This window comes from Miscanthus floridulus, chromosome 19, assembly GCF_019320115.1.
Source record: "Miscanthus floridulus cultivar M001 chromosome 19, ASM1932011v1, whole genome shotgun sequence".
Taxonomy (NCBI): Eukaryota; Viridiplantae; Streptophyta; class Magnoliopsida; order Poales; family Poaceae; genus Miscanthus; species Miscanthus floridulus.
Genome location: NC_089598.1, coordinates 103,771,579 through 103,799,404, shown reverse-complemented (window position 1 = coordinate 103,799,404; position 27,826 = coordinate 103,771,579). Strand labels below are relative to the sequence as shown.

General features: G+C 43.6%; 2 protein-coding genes, 1 non-coding gene and 1 pseudogene across 3 annotated transcripts; all 4 read right to left on the bottom strand.

Annotated features, from left to right (window-relative positions):
* Nucleotides 1-11,314: 11,314 nt before the first annotated feature.
* Nucleotides 11,315-12,349, bottom strand: LOC136529203 (uncharacterized). The gene has a single exon (XM_066522294.1). The coding sequence runs from the start codon at nucleotides 12,196-12,198 to the stop codon at nucleotides 11,608-11,610; it is 591 nt and encodes a 196-aa protein (XP_066378391.1). The 5' UTR covers nucleotides 12,199-12,349; the 3' UTR covers nucleotides 11,315-11,607.
* Nucleotides 12,350-15,073: 2,724 nt separating this feature from the next.
* LOC136529139 (rRNA 2'-O-methyltransferase fibrillarin 2-like) lies at nucleotides 15,074-18,747 on the bottom strand (annotated as a pseudogene).
* Nucleotides 17,119-17,193, bottom strand: LOC136530175 (small nucleolar RNA snoR60). Its single transcript, XR_010777666.1, has one exon. It is a non-coding gene; the product is annotated as a small nucleolar RNA snoR60 (small nucleolar RNA).
* An 885-nt stretch (nucleotides 18,748-19,632) lies between the features above and the next one.
* LOC136527458 (glycosyltransferase BC10-like) lies at nucleotides 19,633-24,276 on the bottom strand. The gene is made up of 11 exons (XM_066520205.1): nucleotides 23,963-24,276; nucleotides 22,361-22,782; nucleotides 21,994-22,092; nucleotides 21,562-21,662; nucleotides 21,412-21,483; nucleotides 21,187-21,277; nucleotides 20,923-21,003; nucleotides 20,608-20,667; nucleotides 20,374-20,496; nucleotides 20,260-20,298; nucleotides 19,633-20,141 (listed from the first exon to the last, which is right to left on the bottom strand). The coding sequence occupies exons 2-11, from the start codon at nucleotides 22,682-22,684 to the stop codon at nucleotides 20,013-20,015; spliced, it is 1,119 nt and encodes a 372-aa protein (XP_066376302.1). The 5' UTR covers nucleotides 22,685-22,782; nucleotides 23,963-24,276; the 3' UTR covers nucleotides 19,633-20,012.
* Between the last annotated feature and the right edge of the window lie 3,550 nt (nucleotides 24,277-27,826).

Sequence of the window (27,826 nt, the reverse complement as noted above, 5' to 3'; positions counted from 1 at the left end):
CTACTTGATATGGACTACAACTTTCATTTAAGGTCCAACCTCAAAACTGGTACAGAACCTGTTGTTCTACTTTGACCAAAGTAGGATCACGATGAAGCTTAAATTATCCTTTTTGATCCATTGGAGCATTTTCTTGGCATTTGCCCAACATGAACCTTTCATGACTTTGGTTGTAGAGTTCATCTAGAGTCATTTTGGCAAGGTTGCAAGGTTTGGTTGACATCTCATGTTCTCATTCACTTAATAGTGCAATTCAAGCACTTAGTAAAATCATTCCAGCAAGGATATAACTTATCATTTCATGTGACTTTTTGATTCCAAACTTTACGAAACTTTTCCATGGATCAATATAGATGGTTATTGATGTGAGACACATGAAGATATTCCAATAACACCACCCAAGCATATATCTTGAAAAAGGGGTCTATAGGCGAGCAAAGGTGCAATATCCAAGTTTAGGTTGGGGCTCATTTCCATAGGTTTGACCTTGACATCTGCATCATTACTTAATATACCATGTTTTAGCTCAAACCCATTGCTTAACTGGTGGCAAACACCTGGGGTGTTACAGCAGGGACCAACTGTTAGATGGATGTTCTATCAAGCTTATATATGGGCATGCAGCCCAGGCCCGTGAGCCTGGCACGAGGCCTAGTATTTTGGCCCGACCCAAGCCCGGGCCAGCCCGGTGGCCAGCGGGCCTGGGCTGGCATGGCCCGGAGGAGCAGGTTGTGCCTGGACTGCATCCCAGGCACGTGGACCGGCACGGCATGGCCCGCTCCCCAACAATAGGCCCGGTGTGTAACACCCCTGGTGTTAGTCTTGCCTGATTTCATTTGCATTTCATGATCATGAGCATCGTTCCTCCATTCATGAGCATATATCACTTGAAACATGTGAAACATGATTATGAAACAAGAGTATCATTTCAAGTGTTTTTCATCATTTTAGTACCTTTAGTGCTTGATTTTTGTATAACCAATGTGTGGTATGGCTAATTATATTGTTAAACATTTTAGCTATGCTTAGAAAGTCATTAGGAACAATGTTCATGTTGATCATTTTGCCCAATTAAGATTTCAAATCATGGTTTGACTTGTTTTGACCCTAGGACTTTTTGGTTTGACTGTGCAAAAAGTACCACTTAGAATGTTTGCATGTCTGAGCAACCTAAAACAAAGTTGTAGCAAATTATATGTGGAACAAAAAGTATTTTGTGACCAAGTCATGAAAATGTGCACAACATGCTCAAAATGGTCCCACAAGTCAGAATTTGGGTTGGTTTCAACACTTAGAAATTTTCTAAGTATAAACTTCAGTTTTCAGTTTCGTGAACACGACTTTGGCATGAAATTACTCTCTGTCCTTTGCGAATTAGCTTAGGATTTCTATAGAACAAATGTAGCCCTATTGTAGATCTGCAACTTTGCTTCAAGGAGAAATTGCTAACTCGTCACCATTTTGGAGTTTGGAAGCAACGAAAACGCGCTGTCAGTCGGTCTCGACGGTCTCTGATGGACGGTTCAGGCCGGCCAGCTGGCCGACATCGTCAGGCCATGGCGGCCAAGTGGTGGCCGTACGCCGTCGCTGCCCCCACCGGTCAGGCCATCGCCACCACGAAGACGCCACGCGCCCCGCAGCTGGCTTATTTGTTTCACCCGCGTCCCTTCGCCTCGTCAGTCCACTCCGAGCCGAGCTCGCGCCTCTGCCATTGCCGCAGGGTGAGTCGCCGCTGCTCAGCTCGCTCGCCTCCGTGTCGTTGCCGCCTCCAGTGAGCCACGAGCCCCGCTTTGCTTAGCCGCACCTGCTACGCCAGTTTCTGCGTCAATCGAGCCCCGGTGAGAATCCCTTTTGCTGATTCTGCGAGCTCCGCCATGGCTGACGCCTCGCCGGAGTGCGTGCTCGCCGTGGCCAAGCACCACCGGAGCTGCTCACTCCTTTCTCTCCCTTCCATCAGTTTCCCTGCATCACCTTATTGCTCACGCCAAGCTCCGATCGGGCCGCTAGGGCCGGAGTTGTCCGGCGTACCTCGCGCAGCGCCACCGCGACCGCCATTGCCGCTGAGCTCCATGGCTGGGGTGCTTAGGGGTCAGTAGGGAGCAAGGTTAGAGCACCAATAGACGCGGTTCTTCACGTAGGGCACGTTGGTGCCGTCGGTTTCGCCGGGGAGATCACCGTCGGCGAGCTCGATCATCGCCGCGCCGACGTGTGCCGTCTCCCCTGTTCTGTGTCTATGACACGAGGGTCCCGCGCGTCAGTCGCTGAGCCGAAGAGGGAGCTGGGCTTGGGCTGCGCTGTATCGTGGGCCGTCGGATCCCTTCGGGCCGGCCCAGCATCGTTTAAGTGATTTGATTTCCTTTTATTCTTTATTATTTGAAATCTAAAATGGTTTGAAAAATGTTTGGGTGATCAAACTTGCTCCAAATTTGTTGAAACAAATTTTCCTAGGTTCCTTATCATCAGATCTACTTGGGAAAATTATTGCATGTCATTTTTGGGATACTTTTCTGTAGAACTTTATTTAATCATGAATATTGCTGATAACTTGAAAAATATGTAGAAAAATCTATAGGCTTCAGAAAAATATTATTCCAAGTTTGTTAATCTTTTTGTGTCATGTACTTCTTAGGAAAAATATGTTTCATGCATGTGCTGTGGAAAACTTTAGAGGTGTAGTTCAAGTGCCTTTAATGGCTGATTTTTGTTATTTTTGCTAAAGAGCAAACTTTGTATAAAACATGCATGTAAAAATTTTTGGACAATCATTATATGCTTTGAAGAACCTAGGAAAAATATTAATTCTGTTGTTTGACACTTTTCATAGTACAAAGTAATTTCATGCTCATTTTTATGCTATAGCTTGTCATTTTTGTGTAGGATAGTTTACTTATCCAAATGCCATGAAATTTTTATGGTAGTCTGTTTAGGGTATTATTATGCTACTGTAATTTTCTCAGATTTTTAGGAGCATCAGAAATATATGTTGATATTCAAACCTATTATTAATTAGGGTTTAAGCAAGTGTTGCTTTAAGTGTGATTAAGAAATTAGTAAAGCTTTGGTGTATCTTTGAAGCATTTCATAAGATATGTTAACTTAACATATTAGTAGTAGAAGAGAATGCAGTAGATAACATGTGCTTGTAGTATAGTTTCTTGGATGATGTTGACTACCTTGCATTTAAACATATCCATGGCATTCATCTCCGTCGATGCACCGTTTGCATAATCACTTACGCGCATTGCATCATACAGGATCACAAACCAAGAACCCAGTCGTCATACCCGAGGAGCAGCTCGAGGTGCAGCAGCAGGAAGTGCCAGAAGCCGACGAGGGGGACGTTGAGGAACTTCCGGAGTGCCCCGATCACCGTCCGAGCTCCTTCGAGAGAGGCAAGCCCCGGAGCATTTTTCTCCTAGTTTGCAATGATTTAATTAAATGCTTTACTTTAATTGATGCATTACGTTCAGGAGTTGTTTGCAACCGTTGCTGCATTATACCTTGCTTACCTTTGTTATACTATATCCTTGTTACCCTGGTATCCGCAGTCGAGTCAATGCTTAGCTGGCTTAGACCGGTAGAAGTCGGGTGATTTCCTGTCACCTGCGAGCTATAGGTGGTTACCTGGATCTGCTTGGATGACTATGAAGTCATGGTATAACTAAGTGTTAAATGAAGTTGAGACCGGACAGAGACTTGCAGAGTTTTGGACTGTAGTGTTTCCGTCTGTGTCGATTAAGGACCGACCGTTGTTGCGCCTTGAGTCATGTTGAACGCATGCCTTACATTTAGCTAGCCGGATAAAGTACCTTCCGACCGCGAAGCTGGGAGATTTTTCGGGCCGAGTGGATTGCCCGCAACGCACTGTGCCGGAGCAGGTGTGGTAGGACACGGGGGCGGGATGATAAGGCCAAAGTGCAGTCGGTCGGCCCCCGGGTACATGTGGTTCCTGGCAAACTCGAGATTCCTGGAAAGTTGACTCGGTGATCAATATCTCACTTTAGCGGGTGAGTGAGGTTTGTGTAAGGAATAAATCACCAGCTGGTTAGGAATGGATTCGAATCGCCATCGCTCCTGGATAGTGAGCACTTGACTTGAGTTACTTCATCGTAGTAAATGTTATGGAACACTTGGACAGTTATAATGAATATGACAGTATGGAAGTTGTTTAATGATCATTGGTTATCATTATCTGCTTAATCACATGTTTACTCTAGTATAGGTGCAAACCTAGTTGACAGGTTAATAATAATTAACTTGGCAATAATGCTTTTAGAAAGGTTCTTGAAATGCTAAAAATGCTTCTTTTTGCAACTGAGTCAGCTACCCTACTATAAAGCCCTTCATAATCCTTGGTGTCAATTATTTTCGGTTATGTCGGGTAAGTCTGGCTGAGTACCTTCTCGTACTCAGGGTTTTATTCCCACTTGTTGCAGATGGGCAGATGTATTACGGCTACTGTATCAACTGCCTTTATCCTGCGATGGGTGATGCTTAGGACCATGGGCATGGTCATTCCTTACGTCTCATCTGATGCTTTTGTTGGAGATGATCATTCGCTGGCACTATATTTAAACTCCGCGTGAGTGTGTGTGTGGTTTGAACAAATGACTTCCGCTACTTTTATTCGAACTGGTTCTGTAATAACTATGTTGAAACTCTGATGTATCCGTGATGCAAACTTTTATGTAATATGTGATGGTGACCGCTAAACTTATTACGATCATGGCTGGGACACGAGTTGGTTTGAAATCCTTCGTGATTTCACGGACTACCGGGTTATACGGGCTTAAGTTTGCTTAATCATCTGCTCTGGTGGATGATTTTCTTACTTAATCTCGTATAATTGGTCGGTTCTGTTACACGGTGCCGGCCCACCACCCCTCCCTGCCGCACCATAGCCCACCTCCCCTCCCCGGCTCCCCGCTGCATTTGGCCCAGCTCATCTCCCCTCCCCGCTACACCCCCCGCTCCATATAAAATGCAGGCGCTGTGGCTGCCCCCCTCACTTGCCAAACCCTAACTCAGAAATCCTCTCCCTTCCCCCACCACATCGCTCTCTCTCGCTCTCGCTCTGTCACTCGCACTCTCACTCTCGCTCGTCTTCGACCATCCCCGGCTCCGGTGACCTCGACGCCGCTCCGCCACCTCACCCTGAGTTCCCTGATCCCCTCCCTTTTCCCTCTCTCTCCTCTATCCTCTCGGTGACCATGTGAGTTTGTGTCCCCGTCACTCCCTCCGCTGGCACTCGCCGTCCTTGCTAATACGTTCCCTGTCTTGTTGCCTCTGTGTGGCCCTCGTCTTCTCCAGCGCTGGGCTTCTGTTGCGTAGGTAAGAGCTAGACCTAACCCTAACCCTAACCCTTTCATCCTTCTGAGTTCTAACCTTCTCCTTTTGCAGGTTGGTTGCTGATGCCTCGTCCTCTAGCTGCAGCATAGAGTGGGTAAGGCGGCCGCGTGCACCGTTGAGGAAAGGGCTGGAGAGCTATCGTCCGTGGCCGAGGGCCCGATGGTGGATGACGATATCATCTATCCTGTCACTGGCAATGAGGACCTGATCATGGCAGGGCTGTCCCCGAGCGCGACGATGACATCCATGACGCTGCTGTAGCGTTGTTCGGTGTCGACGTCGGTAACAGCCTTGCTCCGATCGATCTAGATGGCGGTGATGCAGGGGCGGCGGTGACGGCGATAGGGACAGCGGTGGTCTCCAACACCAACAACATAGACGGTAACGTTACTCCAACCTCTTCTTCTGTGGGTAAACGTAAGTCTGCTGTCTAGGCTGATTTTGAGGAGATCTATGAGACGGTGAATGGTAACAAGATTCGAACTACTGATATCTATAGAATGTGTAAGGCTGTGTTGAGTGCTAGATCTGCTGCTGGTACTGGTCATTTGATTAGGCACCAAAAATCTTGTAGGAAAAGGTTGATCATGCTGCTAGGGTTTAGTTTAGGCTTACTTTTAATCCTGATGGTTCTATGCATAACTGGAACTATAATCTTGTTGTGGCTCAATCTGAGTTGTGCCAGTTGATTGCTAGGCTTGACCTTCTATTAGGTATAGGTGAGACAGAGGCATCGAGGACTATATTGTTCATGCTCATAACCCTAGATTTGTTAAGTCTTCTAGAAGGACCACCACTAGAGATCTTGGTAAATTGTTTAATGAACGCCGTGATGTGCTTAAGAATTCTATGTTGTCTGTCGCTTCATCTATTGCTTTGACTTCAGATATTTGGTCTGTTAATGCTAAGGAGGACTATATTAGTGTTGTTGCTCACTATGTGAATGTTGATTGGGAGTTACAGAAAAAAGATTATTAGTCTTAGGTTGATTGAAGTGAAATATTCTGGTGAAAACATTGCTAAAAGAATTACTGCTGTGGTTGAGGAGTTTGGTCTGATTGATAAGATTTTTGCTATCACTTTAGAAAATGTTTCTTATAATGCTAAGGCTATGGAAACTTTGACACTCATGTTTGCTGGTTATTTGGGTTCTGATCTTTCACCTGAGCCTTTAGATCCTAATAAACGTAAGTATACTCTTGTGCATCAACGTTGTGCTTGTCATATAATTAATCTGATTGTGAATCTGGACTAAAGAGGTTGAAACCTTACCTAGAAGATTTTAAAATTGTAATTATTTTTTTGAATTCCTCTAATCAAAGAATTGCTATGTTCAAAAACTATTGTAATGCTAAGGGTGTTAGACCTAGAAAGTTTGGCTTGGATATGGATGTTAGATGGAATGCTACTTATCTTATGCTGAAACACTTGGTTCCATATAGTGCAGTTTTTCTGTGTTCATTAATTCAAATTATAGATCTGCATTGTTGTCTCCAAATCATTGGTATGTTGCTAAGAAGATATTGGAGTTCCTGAAACTCTTTTATGACTGCACTATTGTTTTATCTGGTATTTATTATCCCACCAGTCCACTTGTACTGCACCATGTTTTGGAGATTGCATCTCATTTGCATGCTGCTGAAAGAGACCAGAATCTTAGACAAATTGTGTACCCTATGAAGTTTAAATTCCTTAAATACTGGCAGGACATACCTCTGTTATACTCATATGCATTCATTCTTGATCCTAGAGCTAAGATGAGAGGTTTCCATAGGGTTCTCCAATTACTTGCTGAAAGCACTGGTACTCAGTACAATTCATACTATGCTGATATAAAAACTGAATTATATAAATTGTTTAACAAAGATGAGAGGAAGTTTGGTGTAGTTAGGTCTCAAAGGGTTACACAGTCTTCAAACCACACACGTAAGAGAAAACAGGCTTGGGGAAGAATCTTTGGAGGAGTAGGTGTTGTTGATCCTTCCCCTGCCACCACTTCATCTTCTTCTACCTCTGCTGCTTCTGAACTCTCAGTCTATTTAGACAGTGACAATGTCACTTCTTATGAGGATGGTTTTGACATACTTTTTTGGTGGCGTGATCACAAACTAACCTATCTAATCCTATCTATAATGGTAAAAGATATTATGTCAGTTCATGTGTCTACTTGTTCTTTAGAATCTTGTTTTCGCTTATCAGGAAGGATCATTGAAGAACAGCGCCGGCGCTTGTTACCTCCGGTTCACATGAAACACCTCATAGAACATATATCCTCAAAGGCTCAAACATTTTCACACTTTGGCAACCAAGTAAGAAAAGATCACAGTAACTTTTGAACTCATAGTTTCACTTCCATACTTATGAACTTACAAGAACGACAGAACGACATCGACAATTCAACATAAATAACAAGTATCAACGCACAAGAATGACAGAACAACACAGATAACAAAAACTTAGATAACAGAATGAGCTGTTTGTGCAATGTTATCTCATTTGAAACCTTTCTAGGTAAAACTCACCCTTGTGAGAAACCCTAGAATGCTGACCTGCTTGAAGGACTGGGAGTTAAGAGAAAAGAGGGAACAACATGCAGCTGCTAATAACAAAGAGCTTGAAGAAGCATTCAAGAATTTGTATCTTATGAAGATGAAGGTGGAGCTGCTATTGCTAGTGACTGAGTGTGAGACGGAGAGTGGACTCGATGAAGATGAAGATGGGGCTGCTGCTGTTGCTGACTGAGAGTGGACTTGAATACTTTATGAAGATGAAGGTGGAGCTGCTGCTGCTGTGCTTTTGTGTGAGTTGAGAGTGGACTTGTCACTCACTCACTTGTGTAACATCTGCATTTGAACAATGGCATGTAATAACTTAATATAATTTTTTAGAGCTGGCTGCACTCTTTTTTTCTTTCTAGGGTTTCTCACAAAGGTGAGTTTTACCTGAAATGTTTTTAATGAGATAACATTGCACAAACAGCTCATTCTGTTATCTAAGTTTTTGTTATCTGTGTCGTTCTGTCGTTCTTGTGAGTTGATACTTGTTGTTTATGTCGAATTGTCGATGTTGTTCCGTCGTTCTTGTAAGTTCATAAGTATGGAAGTGAAACTGTGAGTTCAAAAGTTACTGTGATCTTTTCTTACTTGGTTGCCAAAGTGTGAAAATGTTTGAGCCTTTGAGGAGATATGTTCTATGAGTTGTTTCATGTGAACCGGGTTGTGGGCTGACACGACCCGCAAATTCTGGCGTGCCTGACGGGCTGACGTGGCACGAAAAAAGGCCCATAGGACCGTGCCTAGGCCGAAGATCAGGGCCGCGTTCCTGTTAGGCATGGTCCGCACGGCATGGCGTACCTACTCGGCCCGAACCCCATCGGCCCGTGCCGGCCCATTACTGTGCCGAGCCGGGCCGGGCCGGTCCGTTGCCCATCTATAATCAAGCTTGACAATGACCTGCAGTAGGTATTCCGTCATACCGAAAAAGAATGAAATGCAATTATGATATAGAATAAGTATCATTAGATCAACCTTTGAATATATTTTCTTAGTAAATCTATTTAGAGATGTTATTTTCTATCAACTTAGTAAAAAATGACTTTATTCAAATGACACTGGTGCCGTATGATTAAAGAAGATTATCACCCACTAGTTGGCTACTAATGTATACAAGTTGTTGCAGGTGTTTGAAAGATTCAGAGGTTCGGTATGTGCAATCGGTGGACTACCGAGTCTGATGGTGCTGGGTAAAAAAGCCGAAGGCAACTGAAATCTGCCAAAGTGACGCAGAATGATCTGGCAGATGGATACTCGGTCAAGCTTGACAAAGACCTGTAGTTAGTACTCCTCCGTCCTAAAATGCAATTATCTGATCTATTCCAAGAGTAAAAAAAAATTAAATTAGGCTAAATTTATATTAAAAAGGTAGTAAACATTTATGATAAAGAATAAATATCATTAGATTAACCTCGGAATATATTTTGTAGTAAATCTACTTGGGGATATAAATGATGATATTATTTTCTATAAACTTAATCAAAATTTTAAAAAGAATAACTCTGTTTAAACCTAGAATTACACTTCTTTTCTTTGGAGACGGAGGAGTAAAAAGTGTTAAAGATTGGCACCGGTGCCGTATAACTAAAGAAGAAGATTACCACCCACTACTAGGCCACTAATGTACACAAGTTGTTGCAGGTGTTTGAAAGATTCAAAGGTTCGCTAGGTTCAAGTCTGCAACCGGCCGGTGGCCAAATCAAAGGATAGTCGCCGCGCCGGATCCCGGGGGCCTGGATGGCTGGATCAGTCAGCAGCTAGCATCGATGGCAACGACGACTGCTTGCATGTGCTTTTTCACGTATGACAAGTATCCGTGTTGATGCAGAGAGGACAAGAGAGAGATGTGCCTGCAGCCTTGCACTGAAAGAGAGGCGCTACCTGTGGACAGGGGCAGGGGAAACCTTGTGCTGCTACAGAAACAGCGGCGTCCGCTGCAGGCTGCAGCTGACGGAGCTGACTGAAAGAAAGAGACCAACCATCTGACGATGATGATTTGGCGCTCACTATCTTTTTTCTCAAGCCAAATATATACTGCTCTCTTATTTTTTTTACATGTTCCATTAGTTTTGTTCTAGTTAAACATTTGAACTTTTACCATCAGTCTCAATAAAATCTACGTGGTTTTACAACATACAAATGATAAAATTATGAAAGTTTTCAAATGCCAAATAAAAAATATTTATTGTGTTGTTATCTTATATGTATTTCAAAAAAAATTTAAAATTGATGTTTTAACTTATATATATATATATATATATATATATATATATATATATATATATATATATATATATATATATATATATATATATATATTCAAAAAACATAAGTCAAACGGAGACAGTATTTAATAGAGAGATACGTAGCAGTCACCGACGCGGGTTTCCCTAGAATCTTGGCGTGCCGGTGGCTGCTTTCACACCGCCCCCGTTTTGCATTTGTGTGTGCCGTATCCGTCAGGGGAGAAGAGACCAGCTACAGAGATGGTGACCGGCCGGCCGGGACGATACTTGCAAGCAGAAGAATTGTATATACATACTTGCTTTGGCGTAGATACATAAGATAGATAGATAGTTTAAGAACCTGCTTTGTTCGCTTGTGCTATTCAGCCGGCTTTAATTCATATAAATCAGTCGTGGAATAGTATTTTTCTCTTATAATAAATTAACCATACAAATCAGCAGAAATCGATTTAATACCAACCGGGCGGGCTATTTGTATTTGCTAGGTTACCACTCTCAGACGCTGGAATAAATAAACTGGAACCGAGAGTGGAGTTTACTTATTACTAGTCCCCTCCCTCCACCCCCCCCCCCCCCCCCCCCCCCCCACCCCCCCACCCCCAGGTCCTACTACTAGACTACTAGGAGATACTGAAAACGGGAGCCGTTTGGTAGGCGTGTCAAATGAGGTTTGGAATGGCCGTCCCAATGCAATGCAAATGCGTCGCGTTTTCTAGTGTATATGTACTGTATGTATTTTGGTTGAGGTTGCATCAGGACTTGGCATCCGCGGAGACCTGGACGGAGGTGGTGGGTACGGATTAGTACGCACTTGCGATGGAGACCAGAAAGTGAAGCGGAGTAGCGGACGGACACAGAAAGGAGTGGCGTGATGGAGAGAGACCTGGCGGTCAGACGTTAGAGGTAGGTGGTGGCGGCCGAGTCCTCTGCCCAGTTGGCCGTATTCGAAAATACTGCTGACTAATTTATTACCAGAGAAAAAGTAATATTCGTCTGAAAAAATACGGCTTATGCGAAAGCCAAGCGAATATGGCGGAGTGTAAATCCACTGCCTGTCTGGCCTGGAAGAAACCAAAGCACCGTGCCAGACCAAACCAGACCGGTCTCTGATGACAGATCAGAGAAGGGGCGCACTAGCGGGCAAGCTTTTACAAGAACAACTGACCATACAATACGGCGCTGAATGCCTGAATCTAATAACACCATCAGCAAAGCAACAAACTCATCATCCTCACATCATAGGCAAAGCAATCCGGCACTGTACTATGGATCTTTACAATTCTTCTACAACAAACATAAAACAAAACCAGCCATCTGTATGCACTACTGTAAAAGAAGAGAGATTAATTAAAGAGAGACAGAGAGGAAATCAGAAAAGAGAGAGGAAATCTAGCTAGTAGAAAGTAGAAACTAGAAACCAAAAGCTAAGGGAGGGAATAGGGATGAGGGATGTGACGGCATCAGGCCTCGCTGCAGGCGCTGCGGCTGGATGCGCGGCCGATGGACTCGTCGATGCGGTCGAGCCGGGGCCTCCATGGCGCCGCCCGCCCGGGCTGATCCTTCTCCTTCGCCGACGCCACAGGCGGCAGTGGCTGCGGCTGCTGATGGTGGCTGCCGCCGCCGGCGGCGTCGAAGAGCGCGTCGAGCGGGCTGGGCTTGGGCGCGGCGGTGGCGCAGCCCTTGCGGGCGAGCGCGGTGAGGCGGTTCATGAGGCAGGCGAGGTCCACGGCGGAGGACTCGGCCTGGAACACCGACTGCGGGAGCAGGAAGTAGACGGTGCCCGGCTGCAGCGCGTCGTCGGGCCGGAACGGCCCGCGCCCCGGCTGCAGCAGGTGCGCGGCCGAGCACAGCACGTACCCCTTGCCGTTGTTGTTGTCGCCGTTGCCGTTGCCGGCGGAGGAGGAGTCGGAGAGGCAGCCCGTGACGGTCGCCACGGTCACCACGCCGGGGCCCTCGAAGTCCTCCACGTACCCGTTGGTGTGGATGACCCGCACCCCCGCGCACGGCCGCAGCGCCCCCGCGGAGCCCGCCGACGAGAAGGCGCAACCCATCCGGCGGTCGATCGAGGGCGGTGGTGCTCTGCCTGATGGAGGCTGGCTGCAGCTGACAGTGGAGGGAGCGGAGACGACGGCGAGGCGGAGGCAGAGGACGGGGCCGGCTGTGGGGGTGGGGTGCTCTTTAGTAGTGGCCGCGGGGAGTTGATGGTTGAAGCGTTGAATGCTGGAGGCGGGCAGGAGCAGGGATGAAAACGGATCGGATACGGACGGATATCACCGATATTATATTTGTTTTCATATTTCTGTTCGGATTTGGATTCGAATATGGATAGTGTCAACTATGTCGGATAGAATACGATTGGATATCGACATCATAAATATGCGATTTGAGATTCGGATACGGATACGGTATCGGATGTTGGATATCCGGACTCGGATATGGACAGATCTCAACCCCTCTAAACAGATTCGGTTTCGAATACGGTCGAAAAATATCCGTACCGTTTTCATCCCTAGGTAGGAGGGGCCGGCCGATGACGCGTGGGGCCACACCCGATGGCGTGCCGTGTGGAGTGAGACGATAGGAATGTACTCCAGGAGGCAATGCTGTGGATTAGGCGTGTGGCCACCCGCCTTCGGCCAATTATACTGTACAGTACAATAAAAAAAAGTACCGGAGGGGTTAATCTTAATCTTTATCCGTATCGTTGACTTGGCGGATGGATCAGAGACTACAATACTATACAGTATACATACAAAATTAAAGTAGGAGTACAAAGCGTGCGAAACCGGATAATGGCCCCGTTCGGCTGGCAGAATTTTGGCTGAAACTGACTGAAAAACACTGTTCTGGCTGAATTGTTGTGAGAGAAAAACGTTATTCCTGCTGAAAAAAGAAGCCGAATAAATCGAATATGGGGTAAGCCGAACGGACCCATTGATGCCTTCGGTTCGTAGCAAATGGATTGAGTGGATAAGAGTCCCCGTCTCTAGAAAAAAAATCTATTCAATATCTGTATACGTTAAAATAAGTAGCAATATATTTAGATTTATTATGAGATATATTTTCACACTGTGTTTAATTGTTTAGTTATAGATACATATCGCTACTGTTTTTTTTAATACATAAGGTTAAACATTAGATAGTTTGGCTAAGGACCAAAGTAGAATTATAATATCCTTTTCAAAAACGGGTATAGTAGATTGGATTTCCACAGCGGTAAGTGCGGGTGCCTTGGATTCGGATGAGTTGGAATGGCCTTTTTTTTGGTGGCGGGGGGCCTTCTTTTCATGGATTGTTGTTGAATTGAAAAGTTACGTTTTGAGCAATTCCAAAGCCCAAATGGAGGTCTCTACATCAAATCCGTAGTCCACAAAAATAGGAATCGCCTTCGCTCTTCCTGCCGACCTCCTCGACTCGTCCTCCTCGCGTCTACTCCACTCGAAGCACGTAATCCTTCATGATTATATTTTATATATTTATATGTTAGTTATAAACATTAATGGTAGATGTATTTGTATGTAAATGTTTGTTTTAAACTGAGTTGGATGATTTATTTCGTCTCACATTATATGTAGTTTAATATATTTTTAATGCTTGTATAACTTGTGTTTTAGGATGTACGTAGATAGTAGCATCGAGGACATGACGTCCAGTAATACAAGTTAACAAGATGCTTCTATATATTCTAAAGCACACATGCTCTCGCGTGGTCAACCAGGCAAGGTTCAAGTTGACAGGATGGTTTTCTAGCTACTGGAGTACGTATATGTCCAAGAAAGAATTGATGATATACAAGGCGTCTTGTATGTACAAATGTACGGATCCATTTATTGCTCAAGGCTGGACACTAAACACCAGTTGAGGAAACACAACAGTACAACAAATATAAAATATAAACTATATATACGCACCAAGCTGCAACGGTGAAATCAAAGCAACTTAGGCCCTGTTTAGCTCCCTCCTAAAATGCCAAATTTTTTAAGATTTTTCGTCACATCGAATCTTTACACGTATGCATGAAACATTAAATATAAATAAAAAATAAAACTAATTACACAGTTTAGACGAAATCCACGAGACGAATCTTTTAAACCTAATTAGACTATGATTGGACACTAATTATCAAATAACAACGAAAACGCTACAGTGTCATTTTGCCAAAAATTTCGGCAACCAAACTGGCCCTTAACCAAGGGCCTAGCTTACAAGCACATATTGCCATGCACATAAAAATTGCGAAATATAAGAAATAAAATCTCTGTTAAATCCGAAGGCATTAGAGCAGCTGCAGCGTGTATGTTTAGGGTATGCTAGGGCCGGCGTGCTTGACACCGGAGGTAGGGCGTGCTTGTTTTTGCTCCTGGTGGTACAAACCACCATCCGTCAAATATCCAAGAAAGAATTGACAATACGAGGTGTAATTCAAAGGTGACATAAGGTGTCTTGCACGCACAGTACGGGTCAATTTATTCCTGAAGGAGGACACTAAACACTATTTGAGGTGTCATGACTCGTGATTTGTGGAGGAGGCCGCTGCCCGCTGGTCACGTTCCGTACGCCTCAGACGTATGCGCTAGTGCAACAACAGTGACAAGGAAATTAACCAGCAGAGCAACCAAAGGTCTTATATATACCGGTACGCTGTACATAATCTCTGTGTACTTACTTTGTGATCGTACATTTTTGGATTAATTAACAACAGATGGTAGATTTTTACTGCGTACTCCTAGTTTAGATCAGTTGGAATGGCAGTAGCACACCTAGCCCCGCTCCCCGCAGCAATTACACGTGCTTTCAGTCCATTTTTGACATCGCGACGAAGTCCAAGCCACCGTAGCGTCAGCATATCATCAGCCGACATATTTCAGTCAGCTACATAAGGGTCAAAAACAATTGATCAACGCCACATCACTTCAGATCCGGTAAAATATGGCAAAACTTCGCGCTTCAGATCGTGACTCACTCAACCAAAATCACAGTTCCTTGGGACCTCGCTCCTCAAAATTATCTTTGAGACCTACAGAAAACTCAACTTTAAGCCTTGAGACCTACTGAAAGCCCAACTTTAAAACCTTTCCTAGACCTGATCAAAACTCTCTCTAGTTTGAGGCATACTCAATCAAAAACTCGACTTTGAACTATACTTGTATAGACGAACTATACTTGTATAGACATTTATTTATATAAATATCTAGGCAATGAACTCTTTCATCAGAGCCTAAGACGCCGCCGCTGCCTTCTGCTTCTTGGGCATTCTGTAGCCACCGAAGACGCAGGCGTGGTCGCGCTCGAAGGGCTCCAGGGTCACCTGCTCCGCCGGCTTGAACTGCTCCGCCTTCAGCTTCTCCACTTCGCTGGCAAACACCGCCTCCGCAGGCATTGTGCAGTCGATGCAGTTAGCCTGAGTGAACAAACACTAAATCGTCAGGGCCATCGATGCAGGCTTCAAACTAAAGCTTTGTATATATCTAAAGGCATCTGGTGCTTTGCTTCCAGCTTTCTTTGGTTGAAAAAACTTCATTGTGATGTGTTAACAAGTAGTCGTAATAATACCTTGATCGAGATGACAAAGTGGCTGCCGCTCTTCAGGAAATATGAGGCGTTGAGGGCTAAGATCCTAGCCTGCATGCAGGATGGAGCGTCCAATGGGAAGTTTAACAAGCTGCTTGTAAGTCACATTCAAGCTAACACAGGGCGTCCTCGTACTGTATACTGCAACTATACAATACAATACGGCCCCCCATTTACTATGCAAGCAGGATGAATTAATTAGTAACAGTTGAAAAAGCAAACATTATAGTGCAAAATTTGTGTGATTGGTCAAAAAGTACAGTAGTACCAACAGTACAGCATTGGCAACACACAGGTATGGTAAAAAAAAATCCAGTCAAAGTTATGATCTAAGCACTCAACTACTCCATCCGTTCCTAAATAACTGTAGCCGTTGGTATGCGTGCCGTAAGTTTGATTCGATTTGTAAAAATTGCGTGTAACATTTGTATCTCTAAATAAATTTATTAAAAAACTAGATTCAAAGATCTTTCCAATGATACTAATTATTTACCATAAATATTAATATTTTTTAATATATATTTAATCAAAGTTGTATGAAGGGAAGCGAAAACGACAGATATTTAGGGACAGAGGGAGTATCTTTCAGTACCAGACACGCATCAAATTAAAGTACGACTGGTAAATCAAAGCATCAAAGGTCCAACTGTAGATATTTTATGTACAAAAATTGCAAAACGAAGGAAGCCTTGGTTAATTTTATTTCTAGCCTAATGCAATGCATCCCCTCACAAAAATAGACTGATGCAGACAGCAGACCAGATAGAACTGAACAATTAATAAGTCTACGAGAACGTATAAAGAAAATTAATCTTGTAAATGTTGTTGCCACCCAGCACGTACCAATTAGTTAGGTTAAAGAAACATGGGGGTACATAAACACCCAGGTTAAAGCATTGGAGTAAGAACTAAAAGGTTGCATCCCCTCTAATTTGATTATAAAATGCACAAGGCAAAACAGAAACTGCAAAACATTGGCATTAATCGGGCATAAGGCCATAAGCGCATTCAAAACCTAACACAGGACGTCATCGTACTATATATGATTGTACAATACGGACCCATTTACTGTTAAAGCTGGACACATTAATTACCAACAGTTGAAAAAAGCAAACGCTATCGTCCACAATTTGTGTGTTTGGACCATCTGTCCCACTTTGGCTCAGGTTTGTAATTAAAATAAGGGATTGTATAGTACAACATTGAAAACACACATATGGTCAAAAAAAAAAAAACTCCAGTAACCAATCACAACTTTGACTGGGGTACATAAACACCCAGGTTAAAGCATTGAAGTAAGAATTAAAAGGTGGCATCCTCTCTAATATGATGATAAAATAATGCACAGGGCAAAAAGAAAACTTGAAAACATTTGCATTAATCGGGCATAAGGCCATAAGCGCATCAGAAGCTCGGATTTCCATCATCCATTATGATGTACTGAAGGGGAATCCGAGTATGTTCATCATCTGGTGAGGCCCAATATCGCCACAGAAAGACAATCAAACATAGCACATAGGCCAACCAACATTGCATACTAGTGCAACAATCAGAGATTTCAGATGTTAATCATTACTCATAAAGCAAGTAATAATAATAATTAAGAAAAACCCTGATAATTACAAAGAATTAGTGAGAGGAGTATACCTGGTCTGGCTGAGCAACATCAGAGAAGATGACATCAACCATGCCAACCAACATCCGGTACCTTGCCGGGTGCCTGGCATCCTCAATAATGGGAATGACATCTGTCCTCTTCTTGGCCATATTGACAAGGTCTCTTCCACTCCTGTGAGAGAACTCAACATCATAGACCAACCCTTCCTGCAAAGTAACAAAACTCAATGATAAAAACAGTAAATGAAATCACTGATCAGTATCCGAAACGTAGGTGACAGCGTGATCCCTCACCGGTCCAACAATATCAGACACATGAGACACAGCTGTTCCTGAAGCAGCACCAGGGTAAAAGCACACGTTGGCCAGGAGCCTAAATTGTAAACATATTGTACATCAGGACAGCAACAGGAAAGCCTTTTTTTTCTTAGTGAAAGGGCAAGATAATAGATAACTAATGCGTGTTCAGTCTGAGTAATTAAACAGGCTTACAATCCAGATGTTGTCAACACCGCCAAGCACAGCAGCAGCCAGCTTGGATCGGAAGGGGTTCCACACCCTATACTCTACCTTTGTTCCATCCTCTTTCTGTAATGCATGCCAAAACTACAAAAGATGACCATACATGATGGGGCAGCTCGTGTAGATAGCTAGTGAAATAAACCTTCAGTTTAAGGTACACTTATATTATGTATCTAAAACACCATTGGTGACAAGAGGTAAACTAACTAAACAACCTTTGTTAATTTCGATCCACATTGCACAAGAAATTGTGAAAAGAGGTAAACTAATTAAACCACCTTTGTTAATTTCAACCCACATTGCACAAGAAATTGTGAAAAAATAGAGAGATACACAACTACATAACCAACAACTAGGATGAAGCACGGCCAATGCAAGGAAGGACCTGGACGGAGACGGTCTTCTCGCCGTAGACGGACTCGCCGGGGTTGATGCTCCTGGTGCACAGCGCGTCCCCCTTGGCCCTAGCGACGAAGACGCCCTTGTGCTTGTGCGGATCCACCACCACCTTGCTCCCGCCCCTCATGCCGCCGCCGCCCCTACGGCCGCCGGCCGGCGCCCTGCCACGAAGCGGCCTACACCTGATGCCGTTGTCCCCTACTCTCCGCGGGCCGTCAAACCTCCGTCCGCTGTCTCCGCCATCTAGTGGCCGAAACATCTAGTAGAGGGGGCCAAGCAAAGAGATGAAACTCAAAAATCACTCCATACATAGTAAATTTTAGTATTTGCTAAAGAAACTTTCTAACAACAAGGAGGGGGCCATGGCCACCTTTGGCCCCTTCCAAGAGAGGTCCCTGCCGCCATCGCCTCTCCCCCATACCCTCCGGCCGCGGCCTCGGGCGTCTCCTCTGCCGGCTTGATCCTCTCCTCCCGCTGATAAGCCAGGGTACTGTCGACTGATTTGGTCCTTGGGAAAAATACTGTTTTTATAAGCCAAACAAGCCCAAACCTAGGTCAGACAGTTTGTTGCATTGCACCGATCGAGCAATTGAGCGGTAACCCCGTGAATGGTTTGGCTTTGGCTGCTAGCTTGCCTGCCTCATGGTGGTGACGACGTGAGTAGCCGACGATCGATCACCTCGCCGCCGCCGCCGCCGCAAGACAGAGGTTTAAAGTCCTTTTTCCGAAAACTTTTAACCCTTCTTCTTGGAGGAGGGTTTAGAGTTTTTTGGCTACATATAATTATTATGTATATATATACACACAAATAAAAATTAACAAGCACGCTGAACAAAAATCACGCGCCTGCGTAATTTGCATTCCAAAAAATGTCGCTCTGGGCCATAAGCCCATACCTGCGCTTGTGGGCCCTTGAACTTCAGCCCGGGGCAAAAGGTGCTCCAGTGATCCCTCTGCTATGAATCCCGTTAAAGGAATTTACTCCTAACAAATTCTTATATGATTTCTGGTAGAATTGGAGAGCATTAAGTAGAAATATGATACATCGCTCTTTCCCTAAAAAGATTAGGGGATGCTCTGAATAAAAGACGCGGTAATAGAGAGATTTTTCTTTCGTTTGTTACCTTTTTTATAAGAAAATGGCGTAAAAATATACCATAAAATTAAGATAAATAAATATTTATTGGATACCTAACTTACCCATGTTTATTTTTATTTTTGACCTAAACCCTACTGCTGCCCCACTTTCTATCTTTCTATGAAAGAGTAAGGAGGTCTTATCCACAATCCCAAAATTGAATTTTGATCAGCCTATTCAATCTAATTCTCGACAGAATCAGTAAATTTCGGCCAATTTCAACATCGATACCAACAGCTGAAGTTATTAATTACGTACGGTTAAATTAATCACAATTCATCAGCAGCAGCATCAACAACAGAAGTTCAAGTTCATACATCACATTCACACCAACCTCCAGCAAAAACTTGCCGTTTCAAGAGCTGGCAAATAACTTAGCTCAGCCATCATCAGCAATCTAATAGATCAAGCGCGGCAGCAGGTGGCATCATCTGAATTCTGATCTGACAAGAGTTGCGTGCTCTGCGTAACTGTGTTCCTGCTTCCTTCAGCTACTGGATTCCATCACCAAGTAGACGGCCCTACACTACTCACCTGTTACCATGGTGGCGCTGTTGCTGATGCAACAGTGCTCAAGAGGGAGAAAGAAAATGAGTGCTGGTGCCTCTGATCCACTACTCAGATGATGGTGAAGTTCGAGAATATGTTCATCAGGTTGTCAAGCGCCTCAGGGTAGAACTTGCGTGCGAACAGGTAGCAGGGCCGCTTCATGCCATTCCACATGCACGGCCTCCTCTGCGCTACATGCTGCACAATGACGACAATGGCGTGTTAGAGCTTCCAGGGAACAAGGACTACCTCATTCGTTTAAGCTGGCAGTGATTGGGAATAGGCCAAGCAAAGGGAAGGACCGAATTACTCTTACCTTTGCGTTGCTGCTAACGTGGACGCTCTCATCAATGGACTGCGGGCATTTGCAAAGTTGTTACATAAATGCCAAAGGTAATGAATTGTTTGCTCCTAAAGGCTCGAAGCTTACCGAGATGTTCTTGAGTAACTCGAAACTTGTATCCACAGCCCTATAGACTTTAGGATGCCATTTCCCTTCAGACCAATCTACATGCGTCACTGACCAATTTGCAATTCCAGTCGGATCAACCATCTGCAGCCACAAATACAAATGCAATATTGTTCAGTAGTTTTTCTAAATAACATGTTGCTGGCTGGCCAAAGAGAACAAAAGGCCGTCATCTACAAGCTTCTGAACACTTACATTAAAGAGAGTTGGCAAGTAGTGCTCATCTGAATAGCAGTTATGCCATTCATTTCCTGGCTGTAAAGTTGCAACCACAACATCAGCAACGACATAAATATCAACGACAGTATGTGCTATGGTCTGATATTATCTAGGCTGAAAGACACAGATTAACAAAGACAATTGTTTTCGCCTTTTTCCCTAGAAATCCTCTACCTGTTGTCTGAGCATATTTGAAGGTCTGCTTGTTACACATGAAAAATAACTTGACAGTGCTTTTAATAAGACAATGTATCTTAGAAAGTTTTTTTGGTGTGGGGAGCAAGGGACCACCTTACAGTAACGCTTGAACTTCCCATAGTAAAGGGTGTCAGCGAGAATAAGAATTGCATGCTGCCGTTTCACTGTAAACCACTGTAAGAGAAGGACACACGAGAACATTCAAGTTAACTATGAGAAGCCAAAACAACTGTTGTAAGTAACTGAATCTGGACGACAGGATTATTGGAAGACAAAAAAAAGTCACTATACAAAAAAAATGAAGCAACAACCATAAAGTTCCACTTTCTAGGGCGATCAGTCATATGAAATTATCACCTGTGCACCCTTTCTCCAATCTTTCTTCACAATTTCAGGTAGCATATGGTCAGAATATCTACCTGCTCCATGTGGACCAGGATCATCAAAACTGAGAAAAAGACAATTTGGCATGTCAATAGCAAAATTCTTATTTGAAAAACATAATTTCAAGGAAAGCGTATCTTTTCAACCCTGATTAGGGGAAAAGTTAATGTGTTGCTTTATGTAAGTATATTCACTTACCAGTCAACAAAACTGACGTTTGTCTCCATGAGATAACTATGTATATAATCAAAGTTATGAAGTGGCACACAGCTGCAATTAGAATAAAGTGTTAGGATATGGACCTATCACTGAAATTTAGATGGAACAGAACAAATGAAAATGATTAACCTCTCAGAAAGCAAGACAAAATGCTGGTTTTCAGGATCTTGTAGGGCATGAGCCAAGAGCCTCTTTTCAGCATCAACCATAGAAATCGTGCCCCAGATCACCTGGCAAGAAAATTGAAAAAATTAGATCCTACAACAACTATAACTAAAACTTTGGCATCAAAATAATCTTGGACACAATTGCTGTAGGCAAGTACTACTGGCCATGATAGGTACAGGTGATGGTTCAAAAACATTAATAAATTCTGGATCATACTCTACAAAATATATCCATCCGTTTATAGAATGGAGTTCTACAATCATTAGAGATGGCATTCTGAGAGAAAACAGAACATTTTTTCAAAATCAATCTGTATTATATTGAAAGTTAGCAAACATTTTCTGCATAAATCAATGAGGGCAGTACAGGTTTAAGCCAATTCTAGTTCGATACCTTTTCACTTCGAATATCCCTGCCAGCGAATATTGGACTTGAATGAATCGGTCTATCTCTTGATGCATGCACGTATATGGTGTATCTGTCTTCATGACCCTGAAAGTACACCCAAGTGGTTAGATTTGGTACTCATACACACCCAGCTGCGCAGGTGACTATGGACATATCCTTGTTCTTATATGAGATAGTATGTAAAAAATGAGTTTGTTTACAAAATAAAATAGTAGCTAAACAATTTATTTTACTAATAGCAGAGAATATTAGTGTTACATGCTGAGACAATCATTTAGTCAATTCTGCTAAGACTCGTTTACTACCTAGACATGTATTCACTGCAATTCGTAAATACTGCAAAAAATCATACCATGAAGAATTTTTCCCATAGCTTTTCAAATGGCAATGAACTGGGCGTCAAAAACATGAAAGCAATTTTTGGATTCTTTGACTGCACTGGCCGTGCCCGAATGATGTCTCTCATGATAGCACGAGCAGCAATCTCATCATCAGTGTATACCCTAGCAGGTTCTGGAGGAGGCCGAGAATTGCAGGCTTCTGATGGTACCAGATAACAGGCTGTGTAATGTCGTGGAGTATAAAGATAGGCTCCAAGGGCTACTGCACAGACAAAAGCGACCAAGACGATGATCCAGAGAGGCCTTCTAGATGAAGCCCTACTGCGTGGTGCCATGATGTATCTGTACAAACAGGAAAGCAGGGCCTAGCAAGCTACAGCCATGCAATCATCCATAAGCACTCCTCTGATAGAACTGATCAAAACCCAAAAACCTGGGGAACACAGGAAAAGGAAAATTTTAGTTTATCGCCTTCAGGCTTCCAGCCAACAGTACCTTTTTTTGTTGCATTGCAAAACAGTTCATGCAAAACAACAATCCATATTGTATAACAAAAGGACATGTATAGAAGATTAAAACATTTCTAAGACACGCAATAATTCAGAAACTGCTTGATATTCACTAGGTTTGAAACAAAAGTTTAAAACTATATGTGTATACTAAAGAACAGAGTATAAAAACACATACTAAATAAAGTACATAATGATGGAAATACCTATAGGTAAAAAAAATGAAAAAAAACTATATATATACTAAATCCGCTCCAAATTATAGTTCGTTTGACTTTTTTTATCCCAAGTTTGACCACTCGTCATATTCAAAAAATTTGCGCTAAATATCACTTCTTTTGTTGTGGCTTGCTTTATTAACAAAAGTTCTTTAAGAATGACTTAAATTTGACTATGTTTGCACAATTTTTTTGAATAAGACGAGCAGTCAAACTTAGGGGTCAAAAAAGTCAAACGAATTATAATTTGGTAGGAAAGGGAGTACTTGTTACCCCAAAACGAAAAACAACTATAGAGTACATTTCAATCAAGCCAATGTTCTAGTTAACAAGTCGGAGATTCTACAGGGCGTTATGGGTTACAAAACAAATCAGGACAGTTGACGCTTCCACCTGGAACTTGACAGTTTGTATCCACAAATGAACTTAAGTAATTAGGGATAATACAAAACACAAGCTCTCTAAGCATTTATCCTGCCTTAACTTTTTTTATTTTGGTTCCTTGTTGCTTGTTGGTTCGTATGGCCTGCACCAATTTTAAGCTAAATTCTCCTCACTGTCTATGTTCAAGTACTTACATGTCCACACGGCCACTCAACAAATTTTCCACAGCACATCACAAAAACCCTCCCTAAACCTCGCCAGCCAATTGTCAGGGAACGAACTCCAAAATGGCATGGCCGCAACTTAGCTCGCTGAAAACCCTAGGCAAGATTTCAGATGGATTCTCGACTCAATAACAAGGACACCACGCAGCACACGAGCCCACAGGTAACCAGGCAAGAAAAAATCGAACTTGACCGCTCGCAGACGGGAGAGGAAGGTCCGCAAGGACAACGCGAGCTCCAACCTCCAACAGAGGCAAGGCAAAGCTCGAGACACTTACCCACGAGAGGAGAGGTCAATCCGTGTCAGTCCGGATAGACGGAGCTCTACTGACGACTCCACGCCGCACCCGCACCAGTCCAGCACCAGGAAGCCGGCAGCTGGCAGTGCAGAGGAGCGGGGAGGCGAGGTCGACGGCGACGAACCACCGGCAGCTCGCGTCGGCCGCGGAGGACGACAGGGAGCAAGAGCAAGCGCACGATTCGTCCGGGTTACGGCGGAGGTTGGGGAGATCTAGAGGATGGAGGAGGGGGGAAAGTACGGAAGAATCTTGGGAGCAAGCAAGACTGAGGTGGAAAGGTTGGCTGGACAACACCTACACTGCACAGCACAGGGGTCTTTGCAGAATCATAATATTGTTATACGAATATCGGTTGTTTTTACGGTCTCCATCAACCAATTTTCGCTCACACGCGCCGCCTGGGTAAGGATGGCAACGGGTAGGGTTCGGATTGGGTGGAGTCTCCGTGCACCTAAAACCGAAACCCGAAATCGAAACCCGAATCCGCCCCGAAAACCGATTCGGGTGGAAATCCATCACCAAAACCAAACCCGTGGATACCCGAAACCCGAATGGATACCCGAAACCCGCGGATATATATACACATATTCACATGTATAAACAAGAGGCAACAAATAATAAATATTTTCATAAGTCAACTTTAAATAAATTTAATAATCTAAGTAAACAAATTATTGTTAGTATATTATAAAACATGAGTTTTAATTCCAAATGATTTATTTCGGATATCCATTGGATATCCACGGGTGGAAAACCAAACCCGAAACCGAACCCGATTGGTTTCGGGGCCCCGAACCCGAAAACCGTGGGTGAAAAACCATCCCCAAACCCGAACCCGCAGAACCCGAAACCCGCGGATATCCGCCCCAAACCCGATCCGTTGCCATCCTTACGCCTGGGACACGGCCTCCTCCGGACCCCATCGGGAACGGCTCACGGAAGGGATGGGATGAGGCTGGGCGTGTGGGTCCCACCTCAATTTGCGAATAATTTGTAATTTTGTTCTGAAATTTATGAATAATTTGACATATAAGTATACGAATATCTGTTATCCATAGAAATAATTTGTATTTTTTTAAAAAAGAATGGCATATAGGAGTATGTCTCTGAGATCTTCAATCCATAGAAATATCTAAATTACACTAATATGTCCAATAAATTATACTGAAGTAATCATTATAAACATAGTAATAAGACAGTATAAATATAGTTATAAGACAGTGTAAGTGCATAAAAAATTCAGTTGTTATGAGGGGCCAAAACAATTCAGTTGTTAACTAGATAGATCCTTGCATAATTGCAATCTGCAAACGCTACTTGCCTCTCTCAAAACCAAGAGGTTTAGGGGGCACTTGAGCACTGTTATCTGTATGCTCTGATTTATGTGAGGGGGTGTTTGGATGCAGTGACTAAATTTTAGTCCATCACATCGGGCGTTTGATGCTAATTAAGAGGACTAAACATGAGCTAATTATAAAACTAATTACATAGAAGCAAACTAATTAGCGAGACAACACGTGGGATCGTAGAACTGAGGTGATGGTCAGAAAGGGAAGACAGGAGAAATTCAACCTGTGCAGGGTGATGGTACTGAAAAGTGGGATCGGGCTGCTGAGAAGGCTGGGGGCAACACAGTTCAAGAAGAAGGAAAGACTTCAGATGTTCCACAAGAGGAGAGCAAACGTAACCTTGTTCAGGGTGGCACTGATGCCCCCAACAATCAATCGAATCCTGCTCAGAATAGGATAGCTTGTGAGAACTGTGGGCTTTTCAATCATGCTACTAGAGATTGTAGGACTTTTTATGTAAAATCTGAGGGTACACCAACCACTCAACTTATGACTGTAAGCGTTGCATTCCATGGAACACCGGACCTGAATTGTGTGTTACTCAAGTAGAAGATCAAAGTTTTTTTTCATAGAAGAATGCATTGACCCGATGAAAGCTCCGGTTTGGTTTTGGTGAATTGATAAAACTCTAAGTGCTAACCTAGTTTATCAAAGTGATTATGAGATAGGTAGCACTAATTCAAGTGGTGAAGCAAATAAAGATCATGACATGATGATGGTGATGCCATGGTGATGATTAAGTGCTTGGACTTAGAAAAGAAGAAAGAGAAAAATAAAAAGCTCAAAGCAAAGGTGAAATTGATAGGAGCTTTTTGTTTAGTGATCGAGACACTTAGAGAGTGTGATCATATTTAGAATTGATAGCCGTACTATTAAGAGGAGTGAAACTCGTATCGAAATGCGGTTATCAAAGTGCCACTAGATGCTCTAATTCATTGCATATGCATTTAGGATCTAGTGGAGTGCTAACACCCTTGAAAATATTTGTGAAAATATGCTAACACACATGCACAAAGGTGATACACATTTTGTTTAGCACTTGGGAGCAAGGATTCGAAACTTCACCGACGCCCTGTACAGAAAAGATAGGGTTTCACAGAGTGCACCGGACGCTGGTCACGCAGTGATCGGACGCTGGGGTCTGCGTCTGGTCAGTGGCACGCAGTGAAAGCCGCCCTCGGTCTCTTGACCAGACGCAGGTGACCGGACTCTGGATGAACATTGTTCAGCGTCCGGTCGTGCTGATGTGGCGGCGCACAGAGGAGACGGTGAGTGACCGGACGCTGGGCGAGTCCGGTCGGTGGTGACCGAACGTGTCTGGTCGCGAATGGAACCTTACTGGAAACGACCGGACGCTGGGGTCCTGCGTCCGGTCACTTTGAGCAGCGCGTCCGGTCACAACTTAAATGTACTGATGACCATTGAGATCGGGCAATCAACATTTGAAGCAGGGGACACGTGGCGTGCATCGCGCGACCGGATGCTGGGGTCCTGCATCCGGTCGATCTGACCGGTGCGTCCGGTCGCCCCGACTTTTCTGAGAACAGAGCCAACAACTCTATTTCGTGGGGGCTTCTATTTAAGCCCCATGGCCGGCTCAAACTCACTCTCTTGGCCATTTGCATTGATATAGCAACCTTACGAGCTTAGCCAAAGCCGATTGGGAGGGAATCCAAGTGCATTGCTTGAGTGATTGCATCTAGAGGCACTTGATGTTCGTGTTTCGTTGCAGGATTCGCTTGTTGCTCTTGGTGGTTGCCACCACCTAGACGGCTTGGAGCAGTGAAGGAGGATTGGCACGAGTTGGTGATTGTTCGTGGCCATCTTCTGGTGATTATGAGGGGACTTGTATCTTCCCCGGTGAAGCGCCGAAAGATAACCCTAGTGGATTACTCGTATCATTGAGTTACCTCACTTGTAGGTAGGTTCTTGCTGTGTCCAATTGTGTAGATGAGGTTCGTGTAACACCTCTTAGCCGCCAAACCACCAAGTGTTGGTCGACACAACGGGGACGTAGCGTGTTGACAAGCACGTGAACCTCGGAAGAAAATTGGTTATATCTTGCCCTTTGGTATTCTCTCGGTGATTGATTTAGTGTTCATCTTGTGATTGGATCACTCTTCTACATGGCGATATAATTACCCTACTCACTCATTTATATTCTTACAAACTAGTTGTAGCAAGCTCTTTAGTGTAGTTAGAATTAAGAGCTTACTTTGTAGTTTGAGTTGATCTAGTGGAGCTCTTTAGTGTAGCAAGTGTGAGAGCTCTTAGTGAGTAGTGACTTAGCAAATTGTGTGTCTAGTGATCATAGTAACTAAAATTGTTGGATAGGTGGCTTGCAACCCTTGTAGAGCTAGAGCAAGTTTACATTTCGTTATTTGTTATACTAATCAAATTACTCTAGTTGGTTTGTAGATTTTTAAATAGGCTATTCACCCCCCCTCTAGCCATATTAGGACCTTTCACCCTAGGGTGTCTAGGGAGAAAGAGA

Bases quoted from the DNA above. Each gene is read 5' to 3' on its own strand.
- LOC136529203 (XM_066522294.1), bottom strand. From the start codon at position 12,198: ATGGGTTGCGCCTTCTCGTCGGCGGGCTCCGCGGGGGCGCTGCGGCCG.
- LOC136527458 (XM_066520205.1), bottom strand. From the start codon at position 22,684: ATGGCACCACGCAGTAGGGCTTCATCTAGAAGGCCTCTCTGGATCATC. The intron at 21,663-21,993 runs GTATCGAACTAG...TTTTCTTGCCAG, and splicing joins GGGATATTCGAAGTGAAAAG to GTGATCTGGGGCACGATTTC. The intron at 20,497-20,607 runs GTAAGTGTTCAG...TTGTGGCTGCAG, and splicing joins ACTTGCCAACTCTCTTTAAT to ATGGTTGATCCGACTGGAAT.